The sequence below is a fragment of the Tigriopus californicus genome, chromosome 1 (assembly GCF_007210705.1).
Source record: "Tigriopus californicus strain San Diego chromosome 1, Tcal_SD_v2.1, whole genome shotgun sequence".
NCBI lineage: Eukaryota > Metazoa > Arthropoda > Copepoda > Harpacticoida > Harpacticidae > Tigriopus > Tigriopus californicus.
In genome coordinates, this window is record NC_081440.1 from 1,268,897 (window position 1) to 1,293,236 (window position 24,340).

The window sequence follows — 24,340 nt, forward strand, 5'->3', positions numbered from 1 at the left end:
TTGTCGATTGGTGAACGCCACCGTCTTCACAACTTAATTCTTGCTCCATTCGCAGAGCGGATCAAGTAAGTTCCATCCAAGTTCTACTTTGTCCTCCTATAGTTACTCCTACGGCTGCATTAGAGTACAAACATCGCATCCACTGGCCTATTTTAACGAATGTCCCATGAGGTCTGGCTTCATTAGGCACAACCTAACAAGTGTGTCAAAATACAACAGCAATAATCTCAGCTCATTTCACTTCTCAAGAAACTTGAAATTTAGTGTAGGTGGAAGGTTGACCCTAACAAATATTCATTTCTGTGCTCTGCATTGTCCTTGACAATGGTAAAGATCTTGTTCCATTGTTCACAAAGTCTGGTCGAGTCTTTCCAACACGAATTGCATAAGGGAGAGAGAATGTGCAAGACAATAATGAACCTGGGATCTGACAAAAGGAATCTGGACACTTTTCTCATTTTCTTGGGGACGAAGGAGTGGGCCAATTTGGGTGACTCACCCAGAACAAGACGAGGCTAGGAACGGCCTCGGCCAAGTTTGGTCATGGAACATTGTACCTGGCCCCCAAAATACGTTTCTTTCTGCTTTGTAGTCCGTGTTGACAATGCAGACATAGTGCGATTGTGCAAAGACGAGAGTTAGTAGTGTGAACTGATGATGAATGCATGTCAATTATGATCCCGTTGTACTCGCACAAATTTGTCAACGTGTCATGTTTTAGGCTGTACTACAGTTTTGCGTTCACTGAGTCAAACTCAGCATGGAAATCTAAAGGGTGAGAAGAGGATTTGGCAACAGGGCCTGAGACAGTCTTGGAAAGGCGCTTTGTTCTCCGGAGGTCGATTGTAACTCATTATTGCATCAGTCCAAGAACCTACAGTAAACACTTGATAGCACAACACACTGTACATAAAAATTGTACTTCACTGTACATCAAAGCGCTCTTCTACCGGTCCATAATAAAAAGAAATCTTTCTCAATGCACTTAGGTGTAGTACTCGACCCTAGTTATTTTTCATTTATTTCAATAATGTGTATATTGTTCGGACTCACAATCCAACTATAAATGATTTTTCATGATTTTGTAGCCCAATCGTTTGCTTCCACCATGCCTGGCAACGTGAAACTTGGTAGCTCCAATGAGCCGGATCCGGATCCCTTGCCATATTTGGCCGTGAGCATGGACATGAAACGCCAAGACATGCTCAAGCCTTACGACCCGAAGAAGTCCTATTGGGTGCCCGACGACCAAGGCGGGTTCCTTGAAGGACTCCTTCAGTCCGATGACGGGAAGAAGGCCGTGGTCATGATCGGTCACGAGGTTCTGTACCCACCATCTGTTTTCATTTGAACCTACATACAGTATAGCACGCTTCTATGGACATTTGAAATTAACCTTTTACAATATACCATTGCAGAAGAAAACGTTCAAGAGCGAGTTGATCGCCCAAGTGAATCCGCCCAAGTTTGAGAAATGTGAGGACATGTCCAATCTTACCTACTTGAACGAGGCCTCCGTGCTCTGGAACCTGAAGAGCCGTTACCAAAGCAAACTCATCTACGTAAGTCTTCCATGATGGGATGAGTCGATGACTCACCCCATTCATGTCCAGTATAGCAGTATAGTCAAGTACAAGGCCTGATTCTTCCGTTCCTTTACGTGCATGTATAATAGACCTATTCCGGACTGTTTTGCGTGGCAGTGAACCCCTACAAACGCTTTCCGATCTACACGCCAACCGCCGTGAAGCTGTACCTGGGCAAACGACGCAACGAGGTGCCTCCACATCTCTTTGCCATTTCCGACACTGCCTACAGGAATATGCTCTCCAGTGAGTTTTGAGTTTACATCAGGATGAGATTGCTCCTAAAAATAAACTAGCTCATCCACTGCTACACACAAGCACTTTTCCTTCTTGGGGAAGTCGTGGTGGAAGAAGAGCGAATGCTCTTAAATGTCGAGCGACTGAGCTGACATTTAGTAAGACAAAAAAACACGCACACACACACTCACATGAATTTTCCGTCCCAATTTCCTCGCTTCTCATGTGAAAAATGCTAAAACTTTCAGATGCAAACAATCAGAGCATGCTGATTACGTAAGTACGAGGATGGATGAATATGAAACCTGTGCAGTCCGTTTTTCTAAATATGGTATCATAAAAACATCCGTATCTTCTTAACACACATTCATTGGCCAAAAGCACAGATTGAGAAGAAATTTAATAATTATTGAAATTGCTATGATGCAATTTCAATTAAATGGAATGGTAGCATACAAAATTACCTTTTGAATGATGTAACTGAGTCATGCCATTTGACCATATCTGTTTAAAAGATAGATACTAGATCTAAACTGTCCGTCACTTGTCGTCACACGTCTTTTTTGTCCGTTCCATTTACAGAGAGTCAATGCCAATCCATTTTGGTGACGTAAGTTCTGTCAAACATAAACACTTGTAACCAATTGAAATGTTCCATTCAAATGCAACAATTAACTCGTCTCCAGGGGCGAATCTGGGGCTGGGAAGACCGAAAATACCAAGAAGGTCATCTCCTACTTTGCTATGGTGGGAGCTCGTGAGGAGAAGAAGCGTAAATCTAAGAAGGCCTCGTTGGAAGATCAAATTGTCCAAACCAATCCCATTTTGGAGTCCTTTGGCAATGCCAAAACCGCGAGGAATGACAACTCGTCGCGATTTGTACGTGGGCATGTCGGTTGTACGTAGATAAGGACTTGCCATTGATTAACGGTCCCAATTCTTAGGGCAAGTTCATTCGGATCCACTTCAATGCCAGTGGAAAATTGGCGGGTTGCGATATCGAAACCTATTTATTGGAGAAGTCTCGGATCACGTTCCAGCAAGAAGTGGAACGCTCGTATCATATCTTCTACCAAATGATGCAGAAGCTGGACTCCGGACCAGACATCAAGAAGTTGTGCCACTTGTCGGATGATATCTATGACTACCACTATGTTAGTCAGGGCAAGACCTCTGTCCCGTCCATTGATGACAAGGAGGATTTGGAGTTCACCCATGACGCCTTCAACATTCTTCATTTTACGGAAGAGGAGACCATCAACATCTACAAAGCCGTGGCTGCCGTAATGCATATGGGCGAAGTGGTAAGAACAATTGGGATCATCACATACATGTGGCAAGCCTTGGGTTATTCGTTGTAACGTAATTGGTTTTTTCTAATGTATAGAAATTCAAACAAAAAGGGCGTGAGGAACAATGCGAACCTGATAGCCCGGAACAAGCCAAAAAAGTGGCAGATCTCCTTGGAATTGATCCTGAAGCCATGATGAAGGCCTACTGCAAGCCGAAGATCAAGGTTGGAACCGAATGGGTCACCAAAGGTCAAAATATTGATCAATCCACCCAGGCCGTAGCGGGTATTGCCCGTGGTCTGTACGATCGAATCTTCCGATTCCTAGTGGAGAAATGTAACGAGACTCTCGTTGATCCCACCATGAAGAAAGTGGTCTTCATTGGTGTCCTGGATATCGCTGGATTTGAGATATTCAAGGCAAGAACAGACTTGATTCTTTTTACTCACTGTTTCTACAACATCTACTCATTTTTCTACAGTTCAACGGGTTCGAGCAGCTCTGCATCAACTTTTGTAATGAGAAACTTCAGCAGTTCTTCAACCATCATATGTTCGTCTTGGAACAGGAAGAGTACATCCGTGAGGGTATTGATTGGCAAATGGTTGATTTTGGGATGGATCTGCAATCCTGTATCACAATGTTTGAGAAGCCCATGGGGATTTTGGCGATCCTAGAAGAGGAATCCCTGTTCCCAAAGGCCACGGACAAGACCTTCGAGGAAAAGTTGAAGTCCAATCATTTAGGCAAGAGTCCCAATTTTGCCAAAGCCTCGACCAAAAGCGACAAAAACGCCAACTTTGCCGTGGTCCATTATGCTGGGACAGTCTCGTACAACGTGACTGGATGGTTGGAGAAGAACAAGGATCCACTGAACGATACCATGGTTGAGTTGGTGAAGAATGGCTCCAACAACCTGATCATTCACGTGTTCGCCGATCATCCTGGTCAAAGCCCGCTCCCCGAGGATAAGACCAAGAAGGGCAAGAAAGCCAAGGGTAGTGGAAGCAAGACCGTATCCTCGTTCTACAAATCGCAATTAGACTCCTTGATGTCTACCCTCCATGCCACCGAACCTCATTTCATTCGTTGCATTGTGCCCAATGGCAACAAGATGCCTGGCGAGATCGACTCAGGACTGGTCCTTCACCAACTCACCTGCAATGGTGTCTTGGAAGGCATCCGTATCTGTATGAGAGGCTTTCCCAATCGAATGCCGTATCCCGAGTTCTGCACACGTTATGCTATCTTGAACGCCAATAAAATCTCCCAGATGTCCAATAAAGACCCCAAGAAGATCACGGACACGATCTGCAATGACTTCATAGACAAAGAGCGCTTCCGCGTGGGGCACACCAAGGTGTTCTTCAGGGCGGGAGTCTTGGGCTACCTGGAGGAAGTTCGAGACGATATTGTCTTAAAACTGGTACGATTCCTCCAAGGTGCGTGTTATGGGTTCTTGAGGAGAAAGGATTTCGAGAAAAAACGGCAGCAAAGGTGAGTGTGTGAGTGAGTGAGTTCATCCAAACCCACCCCTAGTCCTGGCTATCGCTAAAAGCTTGGCCGTTAGCCAAACCAAACCCGTTAGCCGAGCAAGTGGGAAGATTAATCTCACGCTAGTTGTTCGAAAGTTTTGATAACTTTTCCGAAGTAATCCTTCATATCGTCTATCGTTTATCTAGATATCCTTGCGATGCAGTCATGATTTCATTCTCTCTTCACTAACAGGGAACTGATTCGCGTGATCCAAAGGAACTTCAGGCAGTTCTTATCTTTGCGTAATTGGGGTTGGTTCAGTATCATCCAAAAGACCAAGCCATTGATCGGGATGATTAACATTGAAGAGGAGATCAAGTTCCTGGAGGACGCCGCCAGTAAGGCCACCAGTGCAGTCGAGTCCGAAGAGAATGAACGCAAGCGTCTAGAAGAGGAGAACAAGCGCCTTCAGGAAGACACTTTGGCCATGATGAAGAGGATCGAGGCCGAGCAAGGAGATCTGGTTCAATATCAAGAGCGATCGGCCAAAGCTGCCACCCAGAAGGCGTGTCTTGAGTTGGAGTTAAATGACAACCAAGAAAAGCTTGACAATGAATCTCGCCGGAAGGACGAACTCCACGATCAGAAACGAGCTTTGGAATCGGAAGTAGGCAACATCCGCAAGGACTTTATTGACATGGAAGAGCAATTAGCCAAAGCTGAAACGGAGAAAACCACGCGGGACCACAAGATGAGGAACTTGAACGATGATATTGCCAACTTGGATGAGGTCATTTCCAAGTTGAATAAGGAGAAAAAATACGTTCAAGAGAACAACAGCAAGGCCAACGAAGACCTCCACTCTGCTGAGGATAAGGTCAACCATTTGAACATGGTCAAGGCAAAATTGGAACAGACCATGGATGACCTGGAAGACACCTTGGAACGGGAGCGACGGGCTAAAAATGACATCGAAAAGCAACGCCGAAAAGTCGAAGGGGACCTGAAGGTGATTCATTAAGAAGATCTCCTAAGTATTTGATTAATCCCTAGCCTTATTTCATATCAACAGGTCCAGCAAGAAATGGTCATGGATATGGAGAAGGGCAAGCGTGAGCTTGAAGGCGTGGTCCAAAGAAGGGAACGGGACATTGCCGAGATGAACGCCAGACTTGAGGGCGAACAAGCAGGGTATGCCAAGCAACAACGCCATGTCAAGGAGACGCAGGCCCGCGTGGAGGAATTGGAAGAGGAACTCGAGGCCGAGAGGCAAGCTCGTGCCAAGGCCGAGCGACAAAAGCAAGACCTTGGACGCGAGTTGGAAGAGTTGTCTGAGCGACTGGACGAGGCCTCTGGCGCTACCACCGCCCAAATGGAACTGAATAAGAAACGAGAAATGGAAGTCCAACGACTTCGCAAGGATCTGGAAGAAGCCACCATCCAACAGGAGTCAATCATTCTGAGCTTGAAAAAGAAGCATCAGGATGCTATTGGTGAAATGAGCGAACAGATGGATCAGCTCGGCAAGCTGAAGGTCAAGTAAGTGGTTTTGGGTCACGCTACGTAGTCAAGCTGGCGACTGGTCATCCCCATTGTACTGTACGTTTAGAGTTGAACATGACAAGACAATCATTCAGAGAGAAACTGAGGAACTACGAGTAACCATGGACGAACTTGTCCGTTCCAAGGTACTTATTTGGTGCACGCCCCATCGCATTTGCCTGGTTGGTGATTCATGTCCAATTTGTGTTCCACCATTTCCGTTGATTTCTGCTTGCTCGTTCATTTTTCTGAAGACCGGTCGTTTTTCATTTTTCACGTTCATTGTCGTCTGCGTTTACGGTGTTTTTGTTGTAATCTCTCTTTCGCTCGGTGTTTCCCCCTACAGAATCGAGAATGACAAGATGACAGTTAGAATGCAAACGGATGATTTGAAGGCGGCCTACGATCATCTTTTCACGGAAAAGGTATTGTCTAGGGTTTGTTCTTCAAAGGAAAGAAACAGAAAAGAAAACAAGTACCGTCATTGTTGTTTATGATTGATTTTTGGCGTATTACTCAGTATTTGTTTTCCTCGCATGAAGTGGGATTTGAAACGCAACGAGATTATGATCTCTTATCCCATTTGTTCTCCAGGCTTCGGCTGAGAAAGCCAACAAGGGTTTGCAAGCTCAATTCGGCGAGCTGAACAAACGTTTGGCTGAAGGAAACCTCCAACTCTCCGACATGGATAATGGGAACAAAAAGTCCATGGCAGAAAATGGAGAAATCCTCCGGCAATTGGAAGAAGTTGAAAGTAAGATCTGGCTGGACATGGAATGCGCAGTTTCGCTGAAGCTGGCGCCTCTAATTGTGTTACATTTCATTTCTCGAAAGGCAACATTTCCATGTTGAATAAGACTAAGATCCAATTGACCAACTCGTTGGAAGATGCCAAGCGATCAGCCGATGATGAAGCCAAAGAAAGGCAATCTCTCTTGGGAAGATATCGTAACTTGGAACATGAGTTCGATGGCATGAACGCCATCTACGAGGAGGAATTGGCCTCCAAGGAAGACCTGGCTAGACAAGCCAAGAAGGCCGAATTGGAAGCAAATCAATGGCGTCAAAAGGTAATTTGAGTAGATGCAATACTACATAGTAGATCATTGATGAATCAAATACCTATTACCAATTCCTAGTACGAGTTGGAAGGTATCGCGAAGATAGAGGAGCTTGAGAACTCAAAGCTGAAGCTGCAAGCCCGTCTAACTGAATGCGAGGGCACGGTGGAGAACCTGAACTCCAAATTGATCCAATTAGACAAGACCAAGACTCACTTGCAGCAAGAGATTGACAATATGACGAACCACGTGGACAACGCCAATATGCAATACTCTCAAATGGAGAAAAAGATTCGGCAATTCGACAAAATCATCGGGGATTGGAAGCACAAGGCTGATGGTTTGGCCGATGAATTGGACCAATCCCAAAAAGAGTGCCGGAATGTGGCTACGGAGCTCTTCCGTGTCAAGAATGGCTACGAGGATGCTAGCAACCAATTGAATGAGGTCCGTCGTGAAAACCAGACCCTAACCGATGAGATTAAGGACCTCATGGAGCAAATCTCCGAAGGCGGACGTTCCATCCACGAGATCGAAAAGCAGCGAAAGCGACTTGAAACCGAGAAGAAAGAGCTTCAAGGAGCTCTGGAAGAGGCTGAGGCTGCTTTGGAACAAGAGGAGAACAAATTCCTCCGTGCTCAAGTTGAGCTGAGCCAAGCTCGACAAGAGATCGAGCGACGTCTGGCCGAGAAGGAAGAAGAGTTCGACGCCGCTCGACGGAGCCATCAAAAGGGCATTGAAATGATGCAATCCAATCTCGAGGCGGAGATGAAGGCCAAGGCTGAAGCCCAAAGGATGAAGAAGAAACTCGAGGCCGATGTCTTGGAACTCGACTCTGCCTTGGAACATGCTCACGCCACACACCAGGAGAACCAGAGGACGATCGATAAATATCAAAACTCTATCCGAGAATCCCAAATACGCTTCGATGACGAGCAAAAGGTGAAGGCCATCGCTCGCGAGAACATGCTGAACGCCGAGCGTCGAGCTCACACCCTGCAGAACGCCTTGGAGGAGATCCGTACGCTTTTGGAACAAGCGGATCGCGCTCGACGAGCGGCCGAACAAGAGCTAAGCGAGTGCAATGAGACCATGAGTGATCTTAGCGTGCAAAACCAATCGTTGGCCGCCAACAAGCGCCGACTTGAAGGCGAAATGGACAACCTAAGGGTGAGTCTACTTGGATGGAAACTTCCTTGACAGGGAATTTCATTTTACTAGGGGTTTATGACGAACATTGCAGCAAGACTTGGATGATATGAAAATGGAGACCATGATGACCGAAGATAAGGCCAGGAAGGCCATGATGGACGCGGCGCGAATCTCAGAGGAACTTCGAATGGAACAGGATCTAACGCACCGCTTGGAGAACGAGCGAAAAATGTTGGATGCTCAAGTCAAGGACCTTCAAGTGAGATCTACAGACGAGTTAGAGGCTGTGTCAATACCACAGTTCTTCATCTATGTACATAAATTGTATTTTTAAAAACAGATTCGCTTGGACGACGCTGAAATGAACGCCATGAAGAATGGTCGCAAAGCTGCTCAGAAGATGGAGAGTCGGATCAAAGAGTTGGAGAGCGAATTGGATTCCGAGCAACGTCGTTTGGGCGATTCGATGAAGAACTTGAAGAAGAACGAGCGAAAGATCAAAGAGATGGACTTTCAAGAGGCCGAGGATCGAAAGCAACACGAGCACATGCAAGATTTGGTAGAGAAGTTGCAAATGAAGGTAATAAACTTATATTACGTACACATGCCATGTTCCCCTGCAAACTCATCATCATCATTATCATCGTCATCATGTCTCTATCGTTCTGACAAAGTGCGAAATCTTTCTGAACAACGAACGCGTACTCTCATTTGTCTCTCGCACCAATCTCTTCCTCATTTGCTTGTCTCTTTCACAATCGGGCTTTTGCATTCAAAGACAGATTAGGTGTTGTGGCTAGAAATTTGCCTCCACTTTTTGCACGTTATGAATCGGCTTTGAGCTTAATGGCCTCGTAAGTCATCCATCATTTCTCCGATTGCGGCTCAAATATTCAAGGCAAACGCCTCGTTGACTTTCAAGTACAATCTATCAAAGGGAAAGAGAAACAAAGGTTGGATAGAACAGTTTAGAAAAAGACTCGTCTTCCGGTTCCAGCTCCGCAACTACAAGAAACAAATCGAAGAGGCCGAGGAGATTGCCGCTATGAATTTGGCCAAATTCCGCAAAACTCAGGTCGAAACCGAGGAGTCCGAGGAGCGTGCCGATCTAAGCGAACAGGCTCTGTCCAAATATCGGGTCATGGGACGATCCAACACTCCCAATCCGGGACAATTGGGTTTGCTTTAGAATCTGCGTGAACAAGCTTGATCAATGTCACCCCTGAAACCCATCCCATGATTACTTGTATGTACATAAGCGAGTCCACTTAAGCCCGCAACTTGAGAGCACTCACCGATCTGAATGTTCAGCCCTTACTGCTATCATGATTGTAATGCCATTGCATGCCCCTCTTTGCCGATGATGTTCAAACGACCAATACAACTACTGCAAACAATCAACCATGTCCGTATTTTTGAAAACAACAATGAGCGGCGGAAAGGCGTTGTGGCAAGAATGAACTGAGAGTGGAGACTGAAACAAATCAAAAGCGAAACTCGTCGTGAATATGGATTTCCATAAGAGGTGGACGGACCCGAGGCAGCTCGCTCGTTTCAGTGTTCCTCGGTCCCAATCTCGTGGATCATCACACCGGGGACTAGCTGGGGAATAGGGCTTTGGGGGTGAAAACTCGAGCAAGGGTACAACAAACGAACGGTAAGACAATGAGCGGAAAGCCACAAAAAGCGATTTCAAAACAAGCGTGCAGGTCGTAATTCATATCCGAAAAAGAATGGGCATACTAATCAGCTCCCGGCTTCATTAAAACACCGAGAAACTACACGTGTAATGCTGGCGATCGGAAAACTGATCCAATTTATGTCCGTTGGTTTTATTACAAATGTAGGGGGGATTTGTACGTACTCAGAGGGGGAACTTTATTGATCGGTAAGAAATTACAGCTGTAGGGGTATGAGGAGCAAACTGAGGTGACATGTCACCTGGAGAGAGGAAGACCTTGTGGTGTGCCAGGAACCTTTGAACGATGGAACAGACCGCCTCACAAACGCTCCCAATCCAGCATGAGAGTACGTACAGCTTAAGAATAGATGGAAAGATCTCAACGGGCACACAATGGGCATGGCGGGAAGATGATATACTGGGTCGGAATGACACATGGGACAACATACATGGGCACAAATGTCAATGGCTTACTTTTGAATATAAAATAATTCATCCTAAGAGACTAAAAAAAATGTTGGCATGAAAAAACATTTTTCCTCTTTAATTAACGAAGGAAAGCAGAGGATGCATCCAGTACAGAAAGATCTGATGGGTGTGTGATTAGTTCTGGTTCAACCTGGGTCACAATAGTTAGCTTACATCTATTTTGGACCAAGGCCCAGGTTGGCTCGAGTTGGGCATGCTCTTCGGAAGCTTCCGAGTATATAAGGTCACTGTTCAACCAGAAGTTCACAAGTCCTCTCAGTCTACTGCCGTGTCAGGTAAGTGTTCAGGGAAGAGCAAAGACAAATCTTAAAAATCTACTCAAAGCAATTCAATTTTATGGACACCAAAAAGTCACAAGATACTTCAAATCTTGGTTCGTGAAAATGAAAGTGCTTTTAAATCAAATTTGAAAATCAAAATTTCAAGCAATATGGTACATTGTCTACCGTACAAACTTCTATGGCTATTTTTCCAACACACTTGAATTTTGAGCACAAAAAAGTATAAAACAACGCCAAAAGAAACCAATGAAAACGTCGGTTTAAGTTTTTATGCTTAACATTTATCATTTCAGACTGGTAGACCTTCTCCTTTCAATTCAAGCCCTTGAGTAACGATATCCTTCCAATATGCCCGGCCACGTCAAGCTTGGAAAGTCTGGGGAGCCCGATCCCGATCCGGCTCCTTATCTCATGATCTCCATGGAGATGAAGAGAGCTGACATGCTCAAGCCTTACGATCCAAAAAAGTCCTACTGGGCTCCTGATGGTCAAGGTGGCTTCAAGGATGGTATCTTGGAGAGCGACGATGGTACCAAGGCCACCATTATGTTTGGGCACGAGGTAATTTGACGGCTGGGAAAATGCTCCAAACTGAAATGATGAACGAAGCCCACAAGATCTACTGATAATGTTTTCAAACTATTTCAGAAAAAAGTGTTCAAGTCCTCTGAGGTGGGCCAAGTCAACCCTCCCAAGTTCGAGAAATGTGAGGACATGGCCAATTTGACCTTTCTCAATGACGCTTCCGTCTTCTGGAACTTGAAGACCCGGTTCCAGGCCAAAATGATCTACACCTACTCTGGACTCTTCTGTATTGTGGTGAACCCCTACAAACGGTTCCCCATCTACACCCCAACCGTTGTGAAGATCTACTTGGGCAAGAGGAGGAATGAGGTGCCACCCCATTTGTGGGCCATCACTGAAACTGCCTACCGGAACATGTTGCAAAACTCCAAGGATCAGTCCATGTTGATCACTGGTGAGTCCGGAGCCGGAAAGACCGAGAACACCAAGAAGGTCATTTCCTACTTGGCCATGGTGGCCTCGTCAGGCAAGAAGAGTGGCAAGAAGGTCTCACTTGAGGACCAGATCGTGGCTACCAATCCCATCTTGGAGTCCTACGGCAATGCCAAAACATCCAGGAATGACAACTCCTCCCGATTCGGTAAATTCATCCGTATCCATTTCACCTCGTCTGGTAAATTGGCTGGTTGTGATATTGAGTCCTATCTGCTGGAAAAGTCTCGTATCACTCATCAACAAGAGGTCGAGCGATCCTACCATATCTTCTACCAATTGCTCATGCCTTTCGTGCCCGACATGAAGGCCAAATGCGAGTTGTCCGACGACATCTACGACTACAGTTACGTGTCTCAAGGCAAAACTACTGTGGCATCCATTGATGACAATGAGGAGTTGGAATACACCGACAACGCCTTTGACATCTTGGGCTTCTCTGAGACTGAAAAGTGGGATTGCTTCAAGCTCACAGCTGCTGTCATGACCATGGGCGAGATCAAGTTCAAGCAGAAGGGTCGTGACGACCAGGCTGAACCTGATGATCTTTGCTTCCCCAACAAGGTGGCCACCCTCTTTGGATGCAGCGTTGATGAGTTGATGAAGAGCTTCTGCAAACCAAAGATCAAGGTCGGAACTGAGTGGGTGACCAAGGGTCAGACTTGCGATCAAGCCACCAACTCCGTTGGTGGTATTGCCAGGGCCATCTTTGACCGCATCTTCAAGTGGCTGATCATCAAGTGTAACGATACACTAATTGACCCCACCATGAAGAAGTCCCACTTTGTGGCTGTCTTGGATATTGCTGGTTTCGAGATCTTTGAGTACAATGGCTTCGAACAGATCTCCATCAACTTTGTCAATGAGAAGCTGCAGCAATTCTTCAACCATCACATGTTTGTGGTGGAGCAAGAGGAATACATTGCAGAGGGTATTGATTGGGCCATGGTGGATTTCGGTATGGATTTGGCTGCTTGCATCATCATGTTTGAGAATCCAATGGGCATCTGGGCCATTCTGGAGGAGGAGTCCCTCTTCCCCAAGGCCACTGACAAGACCTTTGAAGACAAGTTGAAGGCTCAGCATATGGGCAAGTCACCCCCAATGGCCAAGCCTCATTCCAAGACGGACAAGAACGCTCACTTTGCCATCATTCATTATGCTGGTACCGTCTCCTACAACGTCACTGGATGGCTGGAGAAGAACAAGGATCCCGTCAATGACACTGTTGTCGACGTCTTGAAGCGATCTGCCAACGAACTCTTGGTTCTCTTGTGGAAAGAACATCCTGGTCAATCCATTCCACCAGAGGAAACCGGTGGCAAGAAGAAGAAGAAGGGAGGTGGAGCCAAGACCGTGTCTTCCGTGTACTTGGTCCAATTGGGAGAACTCATGCACACGTTGCACAGCACTGAGCCTCACTTCATCCGCTGCATTGTGCCTAACACGCACAAGAAGCCGGGAGAGGTCGAGCCTCCTCTCATCATGCACCAGCTCACTTGTAATGGTGTGCTTGAGGGTATTCGCATCTGTATGAGAGGATTCCCCAACAGAATGATGTATCCCGACTTCATGAGCCGATACCAGATCTTGGGTCAAGATGAGATCACCAAGGCGGCTGACAACAAGAGCGGTGTCTATGCTCTCTTGGACAAAGTTGAATTCTCTCGCGATAAGTATCGTCTTGGACACACCAAGGTGTTCTTCAGGGCTGGTGCTTTGGCCGCTCTTGAAGAGGAGCGCGACACCATTGTCTTGAAGCTGGTCCGATGGATGCAAGGTCAATGCTTTGGTTTTTTTCGCAGGAAGGACTATGCCAAGCGTCGCGACCAACGTGAGCTCCTCAAAGTCATCCAACGTAACTTTAGGAAGTACATGCAATTGCGAAACTGGGGATGGTTCATCATCATTCAGAAGACTCGACCTCTCATTGGTCAAACCAACATTGAGGATGAACTTCGTCTTTTGGAGGAGAAGGCCAACGAGGCTTATGGAGCTTATGAAGAAGCTCTTGAGGTTACAAAACGATTGGAAGAGGAGAACAAAGTAATCGAGCAAGAAAAAACTGCTTTGACCAAGCAACTGGAATCCGAACAGGGCAATCTCTCTCAGTATCAAGAGCGTCAAGCCAAGGCAGCGGCCCAAAAGGCTGACTTGGAAAGCCAGCTTACCATCAAACAAGCCGAGTTGTCCAGAGAAGAACAAGATCGCCAATCCATGACCGGAGATAAACGGTCTATGGAAGGAGAAGTTTCAGCCATCAAGAAAGATATTGCTGACTTGGAGCAAACCTTGTTGAAACTCGAGCAAGAAAAAACTAATCGTGATCACATGATCAGGTCTCTCAACGATGAGGTCAGCTCTCAAGATGAGGTTATCAACAAGCTTAACAAGGAAAAGAAGCATATTGGAGACAACCAATCCAAGGCTTCCGAAGATCTGCAATCCGCCGAAGATAAGGTTGATCACTTGAACTCGATCAAGTCCAAGTTGGAACAAACTTTGGATGAGCTCGAGGATTCTGCCAACCGGGAAAAGAGGGCTCGAGCTGATTTGGAGAAACAACGCCGAAAGGTCGAGGGAGAGCTTAGAATTTCCCAAGAAACTGTTGTAGATTTGGAAAATGCTAAGCGGGAGTTGGAGAATACCATCGCTCGTAAAGAGAAAGACATCCAAGGATCTACAGCTAAATTGGAAGACGAACAAGGAGTCGTCGGCAAGGTACAAAAACAAATTAAGGAGAATCAAGCCCGAGTTGAGGAATTGGAAGAGGAGTTGGAAGCTGAACGCCAAGCTCGAGCTAAGGCTGAGCGTCAACGCTCAGACCTTGCTCGAGAGTTGGAAGAACTTGGCGAGCGTTTGGACGAAGCTGGCGGAGCCACCTCTGCTCAAATTGAGTTGAACAAGAAACGCGATGCCGAGGTGAACAAGATGCGCAAGGATCTTGAGGAAATCAACATCCAGAATGAGGCGGTTCTTTCCAATTTGAAGAGGAAGCATCAAGATGCTATTCAAGAGATGTCTGAACAAATTGACCAATTGTCCAAGATGAAGTCCAAGATTGACAAGGACAAGACCAAGATTCAGCATGAGATTGCCGATGCTAGGGCCGCAGCCGATGAGATTTCCAGGGCAAAGGCCTCTGCAGAGAAGGCCAACAAGAACTTGGTAGCCACCCTCAATGACTTGAACAAGAAGGTTGAGGAGGCCAACATGAGCTTAGGTGATTTCGAGAACGCCAAGAGGAAGGTCGCCGCAGAAAACGGCGATCTCCTCCGTGCCGCAGGGGAAATTTCTAACAATTTGGACATGCTCATGAAGGCCAAGCACTCTCTCCAATCCAGCTTGGAGGAGGCAAAACGAATGGCTGACGATGAAGCCAGGGAGCGCCAATTGCTTTTGGGCAAATACAGGAACATGGAGCACGAGGTCGATGCCATGAAAGATCAATTGGATGAGGAGACTGCCAACCGGGAGGACATTGTCCGTCAAGTTAACAAAGCCGAGGCTGAAGCTAACATGTGGCGTCAACGATATGAGACCGACGCCGTTGCTAAGGCTGAAGAGCTTGAAATGTCCAAGATGAAGATGCAGGCTCGTCTCACAGAGGCCGAAAGTACCATTGAGAATCTCAACAACAAGCTGGCTCAAATTGAAAAGGCTAGGAGCAAGTTGCAATCTGAGATTGAGGAGATGAACATCAATCTCGATCAAGCTCAGATCTTGAACAACCAGATGGAAAAGAAGGCCCGTCAATTCGACAAGATTGTTGGAGAGTGGAAGAGGAAGGTCGATGGCTTGAGCATGGACTTGGACAATTCTCAAAAGGATTGCCGAAATGCTTCCTCAGAGCTGTTCAGGATCAAGTCCGCCTACGAAGAACAAGTCATTCAATTGGATGAGGTTCGAAAGGAGAATTTAAACCTGAGCACCGAGATCAAGGACATCATGGACCAAATCAGCGAAGGTGGACGATCCATCCACGAGATTGACAAGATCCGCAAGCGTCTCGAGGCCGAAAAGATGGAGCTCCAAGCCGCCCTCGAGGAGGCTGAGGGTGCTCTTGAGCAAGAAGAGAATAAGGTCCTTCGCGCTCAATTGGAGCTCACTCAAGTGAGACAAGAGATCGAGCGACGCATCGCCGAGAAAGAGGAAGAGTTCATGGCTATCAAGAAGAACATGTCAAAGGCTGTTGATGGTATGCAACAAGCTCTCGAACAAGAGGGCAAGGCTAAGGCCGAGGCTCAGCGCATGAAGAAGAAGTTGGAAGCTGACGTCGGCGAATTGGAGATGTCTTTGGAACACGCCAATGCCAACAACTTGGAGACTCAAAGGGCTATCAAGAAGTACCAACAACAAATTCGTGAGGCCCAAGGCAAATTCGAGGAAGAACAAAGGCTCAAATCTGCCGCAAGAGACGACCTTGTTGGAGCTGAGCGTCGTGCTCATTCCATGCAAAATGCTTTGGAGGAGGCCCGCACTCTTTTGGAACAAACTGACCGCAACCGTCGTGCCATTGAACAAGACTTGTCTGACACCAACGAGACTTTGAGCGATGCCAGCGTCCAAAACCAAGCTATCGCCGCGGCCAAGAGGAAACTTGAATCCGAGATGCACACTTTGCAAGTAAGTATACAAGATGATCAAAAACAGTAACCAAAGATACTGACTATTTATCTTCACAGGCTGAACTCGATGAAATGTCGGCTGAGGCCCGTTTGTGCGAGGATAAGGCTGGCAAGGCCATGGTGGACGCTGCTCGTTTGGCAGAGGAACTCCGTGCCGAGCAGGACTTGGCTCAGTCTCTTGAGCGCGACCGAAAGGTTCTCGAGGCCCAAGTTAAGGACATTCATGCCCGTTGCGATGAGGTCGAGACCAACGCCCTCAAGGGAGGCAAGAAGGCCATGAGCAAGATGGAGACCAGGATCCGCGAGCTCGAATCCGAGATGGATTGCGAGAATCGTCGTTTGGGAGATGCTACCAAGAATCTCCGCAAGTCCGAACGCCGCATCAAGGACCTCACTTTTGCCGCTGAGGAGGACCGTAAGAATCACGAGAGAATGCAATCTCTGATCGACCAACTCCAAGGCAAGATTCGTTCGTACAAGAAGCAGATCGAAGAGGCTGAAGAAATTGCCGCCTTGAATTTGGCCAAGTACCGCAAAGTCCAGGGCGATTTGGGAGAGGCTCAAGAGCGTGCTGATTTGAATGAGCAAGCTTTGGCCAAATATCGCGCCCGTGGCCGCAGTACCTCCATGGGACCCCAATAAGAAAATCACAATTTTCAGATTCCATTCACATGAAGAGGCATAGCAAACATATGATTCGGTCTAAATTTCTCGACAAATAAATTTGAATCAAAATTATGATTCTTGTTCAAACTCATTTTTTGTAGACTTTCTTACCGCAACTATGAATGTATTCTACATGGAGATAATATGCAGAAAAAAGTCAATTGTTATTGAAATATGTATTCCTAAAACATCGGATTCGCCAATATATAAGAGCTGATGGATTTAGTCAGCCTTTAAATTCAAAGTTGGTCAAAAAAAGTGTTCAAAACCTTATAAGTCCGACTTAAAACATTGAATTGCTTCACGGTTTTGAATCTTATACTTCTTGCAATTCCTCATAGTTTACATGTCATTGTGGTTACAGCCTTCTCATTGGTTGAGTTAAATCGTGTGCTTAACATTTTGCTAAAAATTATGTCTGAACAAGGCATTACAATAGCAAAAAAAGGTGGCCATCGGTTTCCCCCAACGTAATCTCCACCTGTGGATTTCCGCCCGGTGATCTCCGCCATAGTGAACTCCGCCAACGGCAATCTCCGCCACCATCAAATTCCCCCACGGTGAACTCCGCCACAGTGAACTCCTTCAATGGTGAATTCCGCCAGGAGTGAACTCCCCCACGACGATCTCCGCCATGGATAACTCCGCCAACAACAATCTCCGCCAGGGCGAACTCCGCCATGATCAAGTCCGCCATGATCAACTCCGCCACAATTAACTCCGCCATGATCAAGTCCGCCATGATTAACTCCGCCATGATCAACTCCGCCATGATCAACTCCGCCATGATCAACTCCGCCATGATCAACTCCGCCACAATCAACTCCGCCACAATCAACTTCGCCATGATCAAGTCCTCCATGATCAACTCCTCCATGATCAACTCCACCATGATCGAGGTCAACCCCACCAAATTAAGCTCCGCCACGATAACGTCCGTCAGTGGTGAATTCTCCAAAGGAAAACCGTGTCAAGAAAAAATCCCCTAGTCTGAAGTACACCCACAACCATGAACTATTCTTATGAAGCGAGACCGCGTTCAAGCGTGGGGAAGGAGAAAAAATGAGGACTGAACGCGGGCAATTAATGATTGATGTAAGCAAATAAAACATTTCTCTTCGATTTCTGCCATTTAAAGGCAGTGAAAAGTAGGGAAAGTGAATAGTACATTTAAGTATGCGGAAGGAAACCAGCCACATTTGATAGCAACTCACTAAAGCTCCAAGTTTATGACGAACTAATATATAATAAATATTTTTTAAAAATTCACGTCCAGGAATATTTCAGCAATAACTCGACTTTCCTTGGCCACTGAACTAGCGGCAAAGTACCGTAGCATCATCATCAACAAAACCACGGTCAGTTATCATATAATCAAGCTTCATAACTTCCAGCTCCTATTAGCTTTGAATTGTATTATATACAGATCACTTCTGGCCAAAGAGCACAGCATAACAAGCAAGATAAATCTATTTGAGTAATGCTTCACCGTCGAAGTGCCACCAAGATGCAAAGCATCTTTTTTTTTTATTGAGAGGTCAAACTCTTATTTTGAAGCGTCCTGAAATTGTCAATCAAGTTAAGTAAATGAATGCTGTATAACAATAGGTCTTGCTATTGTGTTAAGGTATATGGTATTAGGTTGCAGACATTCTTGGACATTCAAGAAAAAAAGGAGAGTCAAATAGACGAAGTATAAAAATAGCATGGCAATACTTTCTCTGGACTTCAACGTCCAATATATCTAACGACCCGTTTGAAAAACTCTACCAACATTCAAGTGGGTATGCTCTACAAATTTTCCGTTAAGTTTGAGGAATACACTTAAATCTTTCAAGGACGAGACCTGTTTAGTAGCTTTCCGCCATATTCATATCGGGACTGATAAAGCCTTTAATGGCGTCGAACCCACGGCCATTGACCTGAATTTCATTTGGTCATGTTACTCGGTGACCTAAGAGTAGATTCGATCTAAGTTATTTTGCAAAGTTATTGGGGTCATGGTCATTCCTTCCCGAATCTGACTTTGCATCGTCAATGCAAGAAGATGCAGTTCATAACAGTAACCTTTTGAATCAGAACAATGAATAGAAGAGAAAAGGAGAGCTCGTAAAATGGAGCCCTCTGGAAAATCCAACTTGAAGTCATGAATTCTGTGGGATTGTCACTAAGAGATCCCTAGACCTTAACCAATTGGTTTCTGGCACGAACGAAATTTTCTATCCAATCAGGTTTCAAGCTCTTGAAGCCTGCTAACTAATTGGGAACTATCTACCCTTCAGCGCCTTGTCAAAATTACTATAAACTACATCAACTAACTTTAAACTCCCAAGACCATAAATAATCTACTCTACTGATTGAATGCAACCGATTGAGCAGTTACCTCCGTAACATTCAAAATCAAAGAAATCTGCCTATTAAGTATATTACAGAACCGCCCATTTTACACCCTTTGACCAAAATCTAATTTTACACAATCTAATTGTAGTTAAAATTCACATTTTTCCCCAAGAATGCACACATGTGACTAAAACCAGTTGCACTTTATCTGAATGCATGTGTTTTAATTCAAATAATGCGAAAATGCTGGGATTCCAATCCCGGAAGCGGTAAGGTAGGTCGCAAATAAAAAAATCAAGGGGGGCCCTCAAATTATGACGACTTCACCGAGTTAACACACAGCTAAACGTAATCATTACATTCTGTTCCAAATAATACTTCAGAATATGCTTACTCTGCTCGGCATTCTCAATGGCCTTGACCATTTTGACTCTGGCGGACTTGCTGCAACTTATCTCATCTTGTGACATCTTCGCAATCAAGGATGACAACACAGACTTGACCTCGATATGTGTCATACATTTCTATACACGATGAAATACAGGAAAAGCCCCGTGGGCCCTGCAAGCAAAAATATGCTTTTATGACCCAATAACGTCCATTAAAGGTGAGGGCTCATTTTTATTAATGCAAAGCTCGGGGAAAATTTCCTTGAAAGATTATGTTCTGAAGTAACGAGAAATTTAACTTGAAAAGTGACTGCTTGAGTTTGGCCGAATCTGAATTCTAGAGACCCAAGAAGTGTTGTGTAATAAGAGCCTTTTTTCGTTTTTGCAAACTTCCCTACTATCACTCAGAATTTATTATGGCAGGCTGAACATGGCAGAGTTGATCATGGCGGAGTTGATCATGGCGGACTTGATCATGGCGGAGTTAATTGTGGCGGAGTTGATCATGGCGGACTTGATCATGGCGGAGTTGATCATGGCGGAGTTGATCATGGCGGAGTTGATCATGGCGGAGTTGATCATGGCGGAGATTGTTGTTGGCGGAGTTATCCATGGCGGAGATCGTCGTGGGGGAGTTCACTCCTGGCGGAATTCACCATTGGAGGAGTTCACTGTGGCGGAGTTCACCGTGGGGGAATTTGATGGTGGCGGAGATTGCCGTTGGTGGAGTTCACTATGGCGGAGATCACCGGGCGGAAATCCACAGGCGGAGATTACGTTGGGGGAAACGTATGGGAACCGCAAAAAAAATCGATCAAAATGATTTTCTTTCTGCAGCCACTTCAATAGTTGGATCCGGGTTTTCATTAGGTTTTGAGTCACCTGAAGCTTGGTAGGATCTGATGGAATTTTGGAATTTCAAAGTTACGCTCGTCAACTACAACACAAGATCAAAATTACCGGGTTATTTCTTAAACCAGGTGTTCTAACTTTAATTGCGCTAACCACTGCAATGCCTGGTTCATAACATGCACAAGGTCTGGAATGCCTCAAAGGAGTTGCGGACTTCACACACACTTGGAACAGCTAACGCGGCGGCATCAGCCTTTGCGAGGATAATGCCGTTATGACACAAGTACCCTCGAACTTCAAACCCTTCTCATCATTTGCGCTCGTGATCCAGTTGGTTAGGGCGCCGATTGTGCTATGATGTTGTTGCCAGTTCTAGCTCCAGGGTCAGCATTAGTGTTGAAGCCATATTTGACTTGTGTGTTCCGGATTTACACATTTGAACATACCCCATAGAACACTGTATTAGTCCACTGAAATATGTATAAAGAGTACGGTCATGAGAAGCGCCACCTACTTATTTCACGGTGAAGCGGCTGATAATTCCCAAAAGGAAGATAAAAGAGTACAAACACTTCACAGATTCGTAACTAAATGCTTACAGACCCAAAATTTCGACGAAAAAAGCCGGTCGAGGCTAGGTAGACACACTTTTGACATGTTTGTTGCTTTCTCAAGTGAAAGGACGATTTCCTGGCCGTCAAAAACTATTTGAAACCAAGCTGATTGCCTGGTATCAAATTCTGGCAGAAGTCAGTGCTGCTAGACCTTCTGAGATTCATAATGCCAAGTTTGCCTTCAAGAAATGGCAATATACCGGGTTTTATTACAAAGGGAACTTGTGGAAAATACCAATATAACATGAGCTTTTGGCCCCCAAAAATACCAATTACTGAATAAGATCTAGGATTTCTCAATGCCATAGGGTCTTGAAAAATGCCAGATTTCGAAAAAGTGGCATCCAAAAATGCCACCTGGCAGCGTTGACAGAAGTGTCATATTGATAGGGCCTGGGCGCACCATAAAAGAAAAAAAAACATACAAGATTAAAAACTCGAGTAACTTTTGTTTTTCTTACTGCAGCTGAATCGCCAACTGGAACAGACCACCTCAGTGCTGCCACATGGCGGTTTAGCCCGCCACATTTTGCTACTTCTGGCGTTTTTAGATTCTGTCTGGCGGGGATATCTTTTTTTTTGGTGGGGAAGATATACTTGACCGTTGTCTGGCGTTTTTGAACTTTGTGCAGCGAGAAAATTTTCAAGAATTTTTGACTCAAATATCATAGAAATTCGCAAGTATTTCCTAAGCTTTGAGGATGCTTTGCAAGAATGCAAGTTGTTCCTTGGCAATCTTATATCATTGCACCTTCAGGTTCATACTTCAGAGCACTTGATTAAAGTACAGCACACTTTTGGGCACAAATGGATGAGTTTGAATTGTGAATCATGCATCACTTGTAGGATCATCAGTTATATTCTCTAGAAATAACATAGCCATGTGTTTAGTGCAGATGGAGTACAAACATTGCTGTTTTAATAGAGGTTTTCAAGGTTTTCAAATGGGAGTTTTCAACTTTGGAGGCAATCATTGTTCTTAAGGCTGCTTTCTCAATAAATGCATCAGATGTGGCACAATTTGGTCAAAATGGCAATGCAATTTTTTACTGAAATTGAGGCATGGCCAAGTAAACACAATTTTCACTTGTTTCAGAATTACAAAAATGTCCCCATCCTGTTCAGCCTCTTTCGAAAAACCAAACCATAGACAAACATGCAGGGCCACTATGAAAGCTTTCAGAGTTAAAAAAACTATTTCTGTCATAGATTCTAAGATGCTTGAAGGTGGACTACGGTTTTCGGCAGATGTCACGTCACTCACATTTTTTTGTGTGAAAATTGTTCAAACAGTACACCTCTCCATCCACTAAAAACAATGAACCATACTTTCACTTCATGAAATGCAATGTATCAAAGTAGTTTAATTGTGAAATCCACAGAGTAGGGTACAATCTTAAGATATCTGGTTATAAAAGTCCGTGATGAAAGCAAGCTCTGCATGACACAAATAGTTATTGGAAGGCCAGGAAATTCAACTCATGTAGAGAAGGATCTGATTGTACATTGAAGTGCCCTAGAATGCTAAGAGAGAGAGTATCTGACGTTTTTCTGGCGTTCTTAAAATATATTTGGCGGTGAATGTCTTGAATTGGCGCTTTTTTGGGGTCATCTGGCGTTTTTAGCCTGACGCGACCTGGCAGCACTGGTGCACCTCCAGCCGTCTGAAAGTAGCGCCTCTACAATTAGACCCTATCAGCCGTTCAGCTGTCACCCATTCGCTCTGAACACGAGTCAACCTGGCTAGCTCGTTTCGCATTCGCTTCACCTATGGGCACAAATTTCCAAAATAAGATTTACAGTAAATCCTGTACTTGAAAATTGTAACAGATTTAGCTTTTCAAATCTTATGCGTTGAACTGATGGATTGGAGAAGAGTACTTTATTGAGGAATGTGAAATTCAAGGGTGGGTTTTGAACAAGATGGAAGTGTGGATTTTGAATAAAAGGCTCAAGAGGATCGTATCATAAACTTTGTCAATTTGCCACTAGAACCATATTTTCATATAAATGGTACCCGGTGATAAAATAAGCCAGGGACATCTATTTAAGAGCCATAATCTCAGGTTTGAGGGCATGCAGATTTCAAATTATGACCCTTACTTTAAAAAACGGTCGTGTTTGATATTTTTTGGTCCACGACATTCACATTTTTCGATTTCCTGTATTATGTAAGATGGAAGCAGAATTATTTTCCTGCACCAGAGTGCTGGCACGGCTTGTTGTAAGACAACACTAAACGTCAATCGTGAGGAATCGAAAAATCGACTTTAATGAGTTTCAAGATAAATATTTTAACATTTTATTGCCAGTTTCTACTCAAAAAGCTAAAATTTAAGTAAAGCTGCCTTCTTTTCTGTTAACTCTTTGTAACTAAGGAAAGCATTAACGAATATCGAGACCCAAATATTGCTCGCTCCCTGTTTAGAACATTGCCATTTTTGATCCATAATGCCACAGTCAGGGTAGGGTACCGATAAAGAATATTGTTCAGTGATCAAATCCGAGAATATTACTGCATCACGTTCAAAAACTCAATTAGGCAGAAAACCCCTATCGTGTGTGAATTCTGAACTTCACTCATTAGCTCGCAGCTCTCAAGCTTGACATTTAGAAATCCTCCAAAAGACATGGGACCCAACTCCGCCAGAGCATGTTGAGAACAAGCGAAAGGGGACAAGGTGCCAAATGGGGAACAAAGGCGTTCACTCGCGATGGCGACAACATGTTCGCCAGCATTGTCTTGGAGCTGGCTTGGGATGCCTTCACCTTTGTCAGAGCTCAAGCACTTTGAAGATCTCTCAATCGTTCCCGTCCACTAGGCTATGCCTGAAACACACCCGTACATATTTTTGGACCTCGTCCACAGGCCATTTGTAGGTTTCCTTGGAAGCATTTGCAGGACAAATTTTCAGTCGACTACTTGAGGTTGACCAATCCAAACCTTCAACTTGGCCATTTCTTGAAAATAGGCAAGTGCTTGTTCAAATGACTTTAGAAATTGTACTCCTTTTCATGTTGAATTGCTTTCACAGAC

General features: G+C 45.0%; 1 protein-coding gene across 1 annotated transcript; it reads left to right on the forward strand.

The window, feature by feature from the left end:
* The first annotated feature begins 1,093 nt into the window (after positions 1 to 1,093).
* Positions 1,094 to 17,180, forward strand: LOC131888712 (uncharacterized). Its single transcript, XM_059237636.1, has 20 exons — positions 1,094 to 1,321; positions 1,419 to 1,562; positions 1,676 to 1,832; positions 2,406 to 2,433; positions 2,510 to 2,702; positions 2,768 to 3,127; positions 3,211 to 3,534; positions 3,597 to 4,612; positions 4,844 to 5,600; positions 5,664 to 6,130; positions 6,201 to 6,279; positions 6,728 to 6,887; positions 6,968 to 7,203; positions 7,273 to 8,364; positions 8,438 to 8,605; positions 8,687 to 8,926; positions 9,344 to 9,528; positions 11,133 to 11,358; positions 11,446 to 16,440; positions 16,500 to 17,180. The coding sequence occupies exons 1-20, from the start codon at positions 1,109 to 1,111 to the stop codon at positions 17,082 to 17,084; spliced, it is 11,625 nt and encodes a 3,874-aa protein (XP_059093619.1). The 5' UTR covers positions 1,094 to 1,108; the 3' UTR covers positions 17,085 to 17,180.
* Positions 17,181 to 24,340: the final 7,160 nt, after the last annotated feature.

What these genes read in the sequence shown, in the direction of transcription:
- LOC131888712 (XM_059237636.1), top strand. Translation starts at nt 1,109, where the DNA reads ATGCCTGGCAACGTGAAACTTGGTAGCTCCAATGAGCCGGATCCGGAT. An exon ending in TAATGCATATGGGCGAAGTG is followed by an intron (nt 3,128 to 3,210) that starts GTAAGAACAATT and finishes TCTAATGTATAG; the next exon opens with AAATTCAAACAAAAAGGGCG. An exon ending in GCGAAATGGACAACCTAAGG is followed by an intron (nt 8,365 to 8,437) that starts GTGAGTCTACTT and finishes CGAACATTGCAG; the next exon opens with CAAGACTTGGATGATATGAA.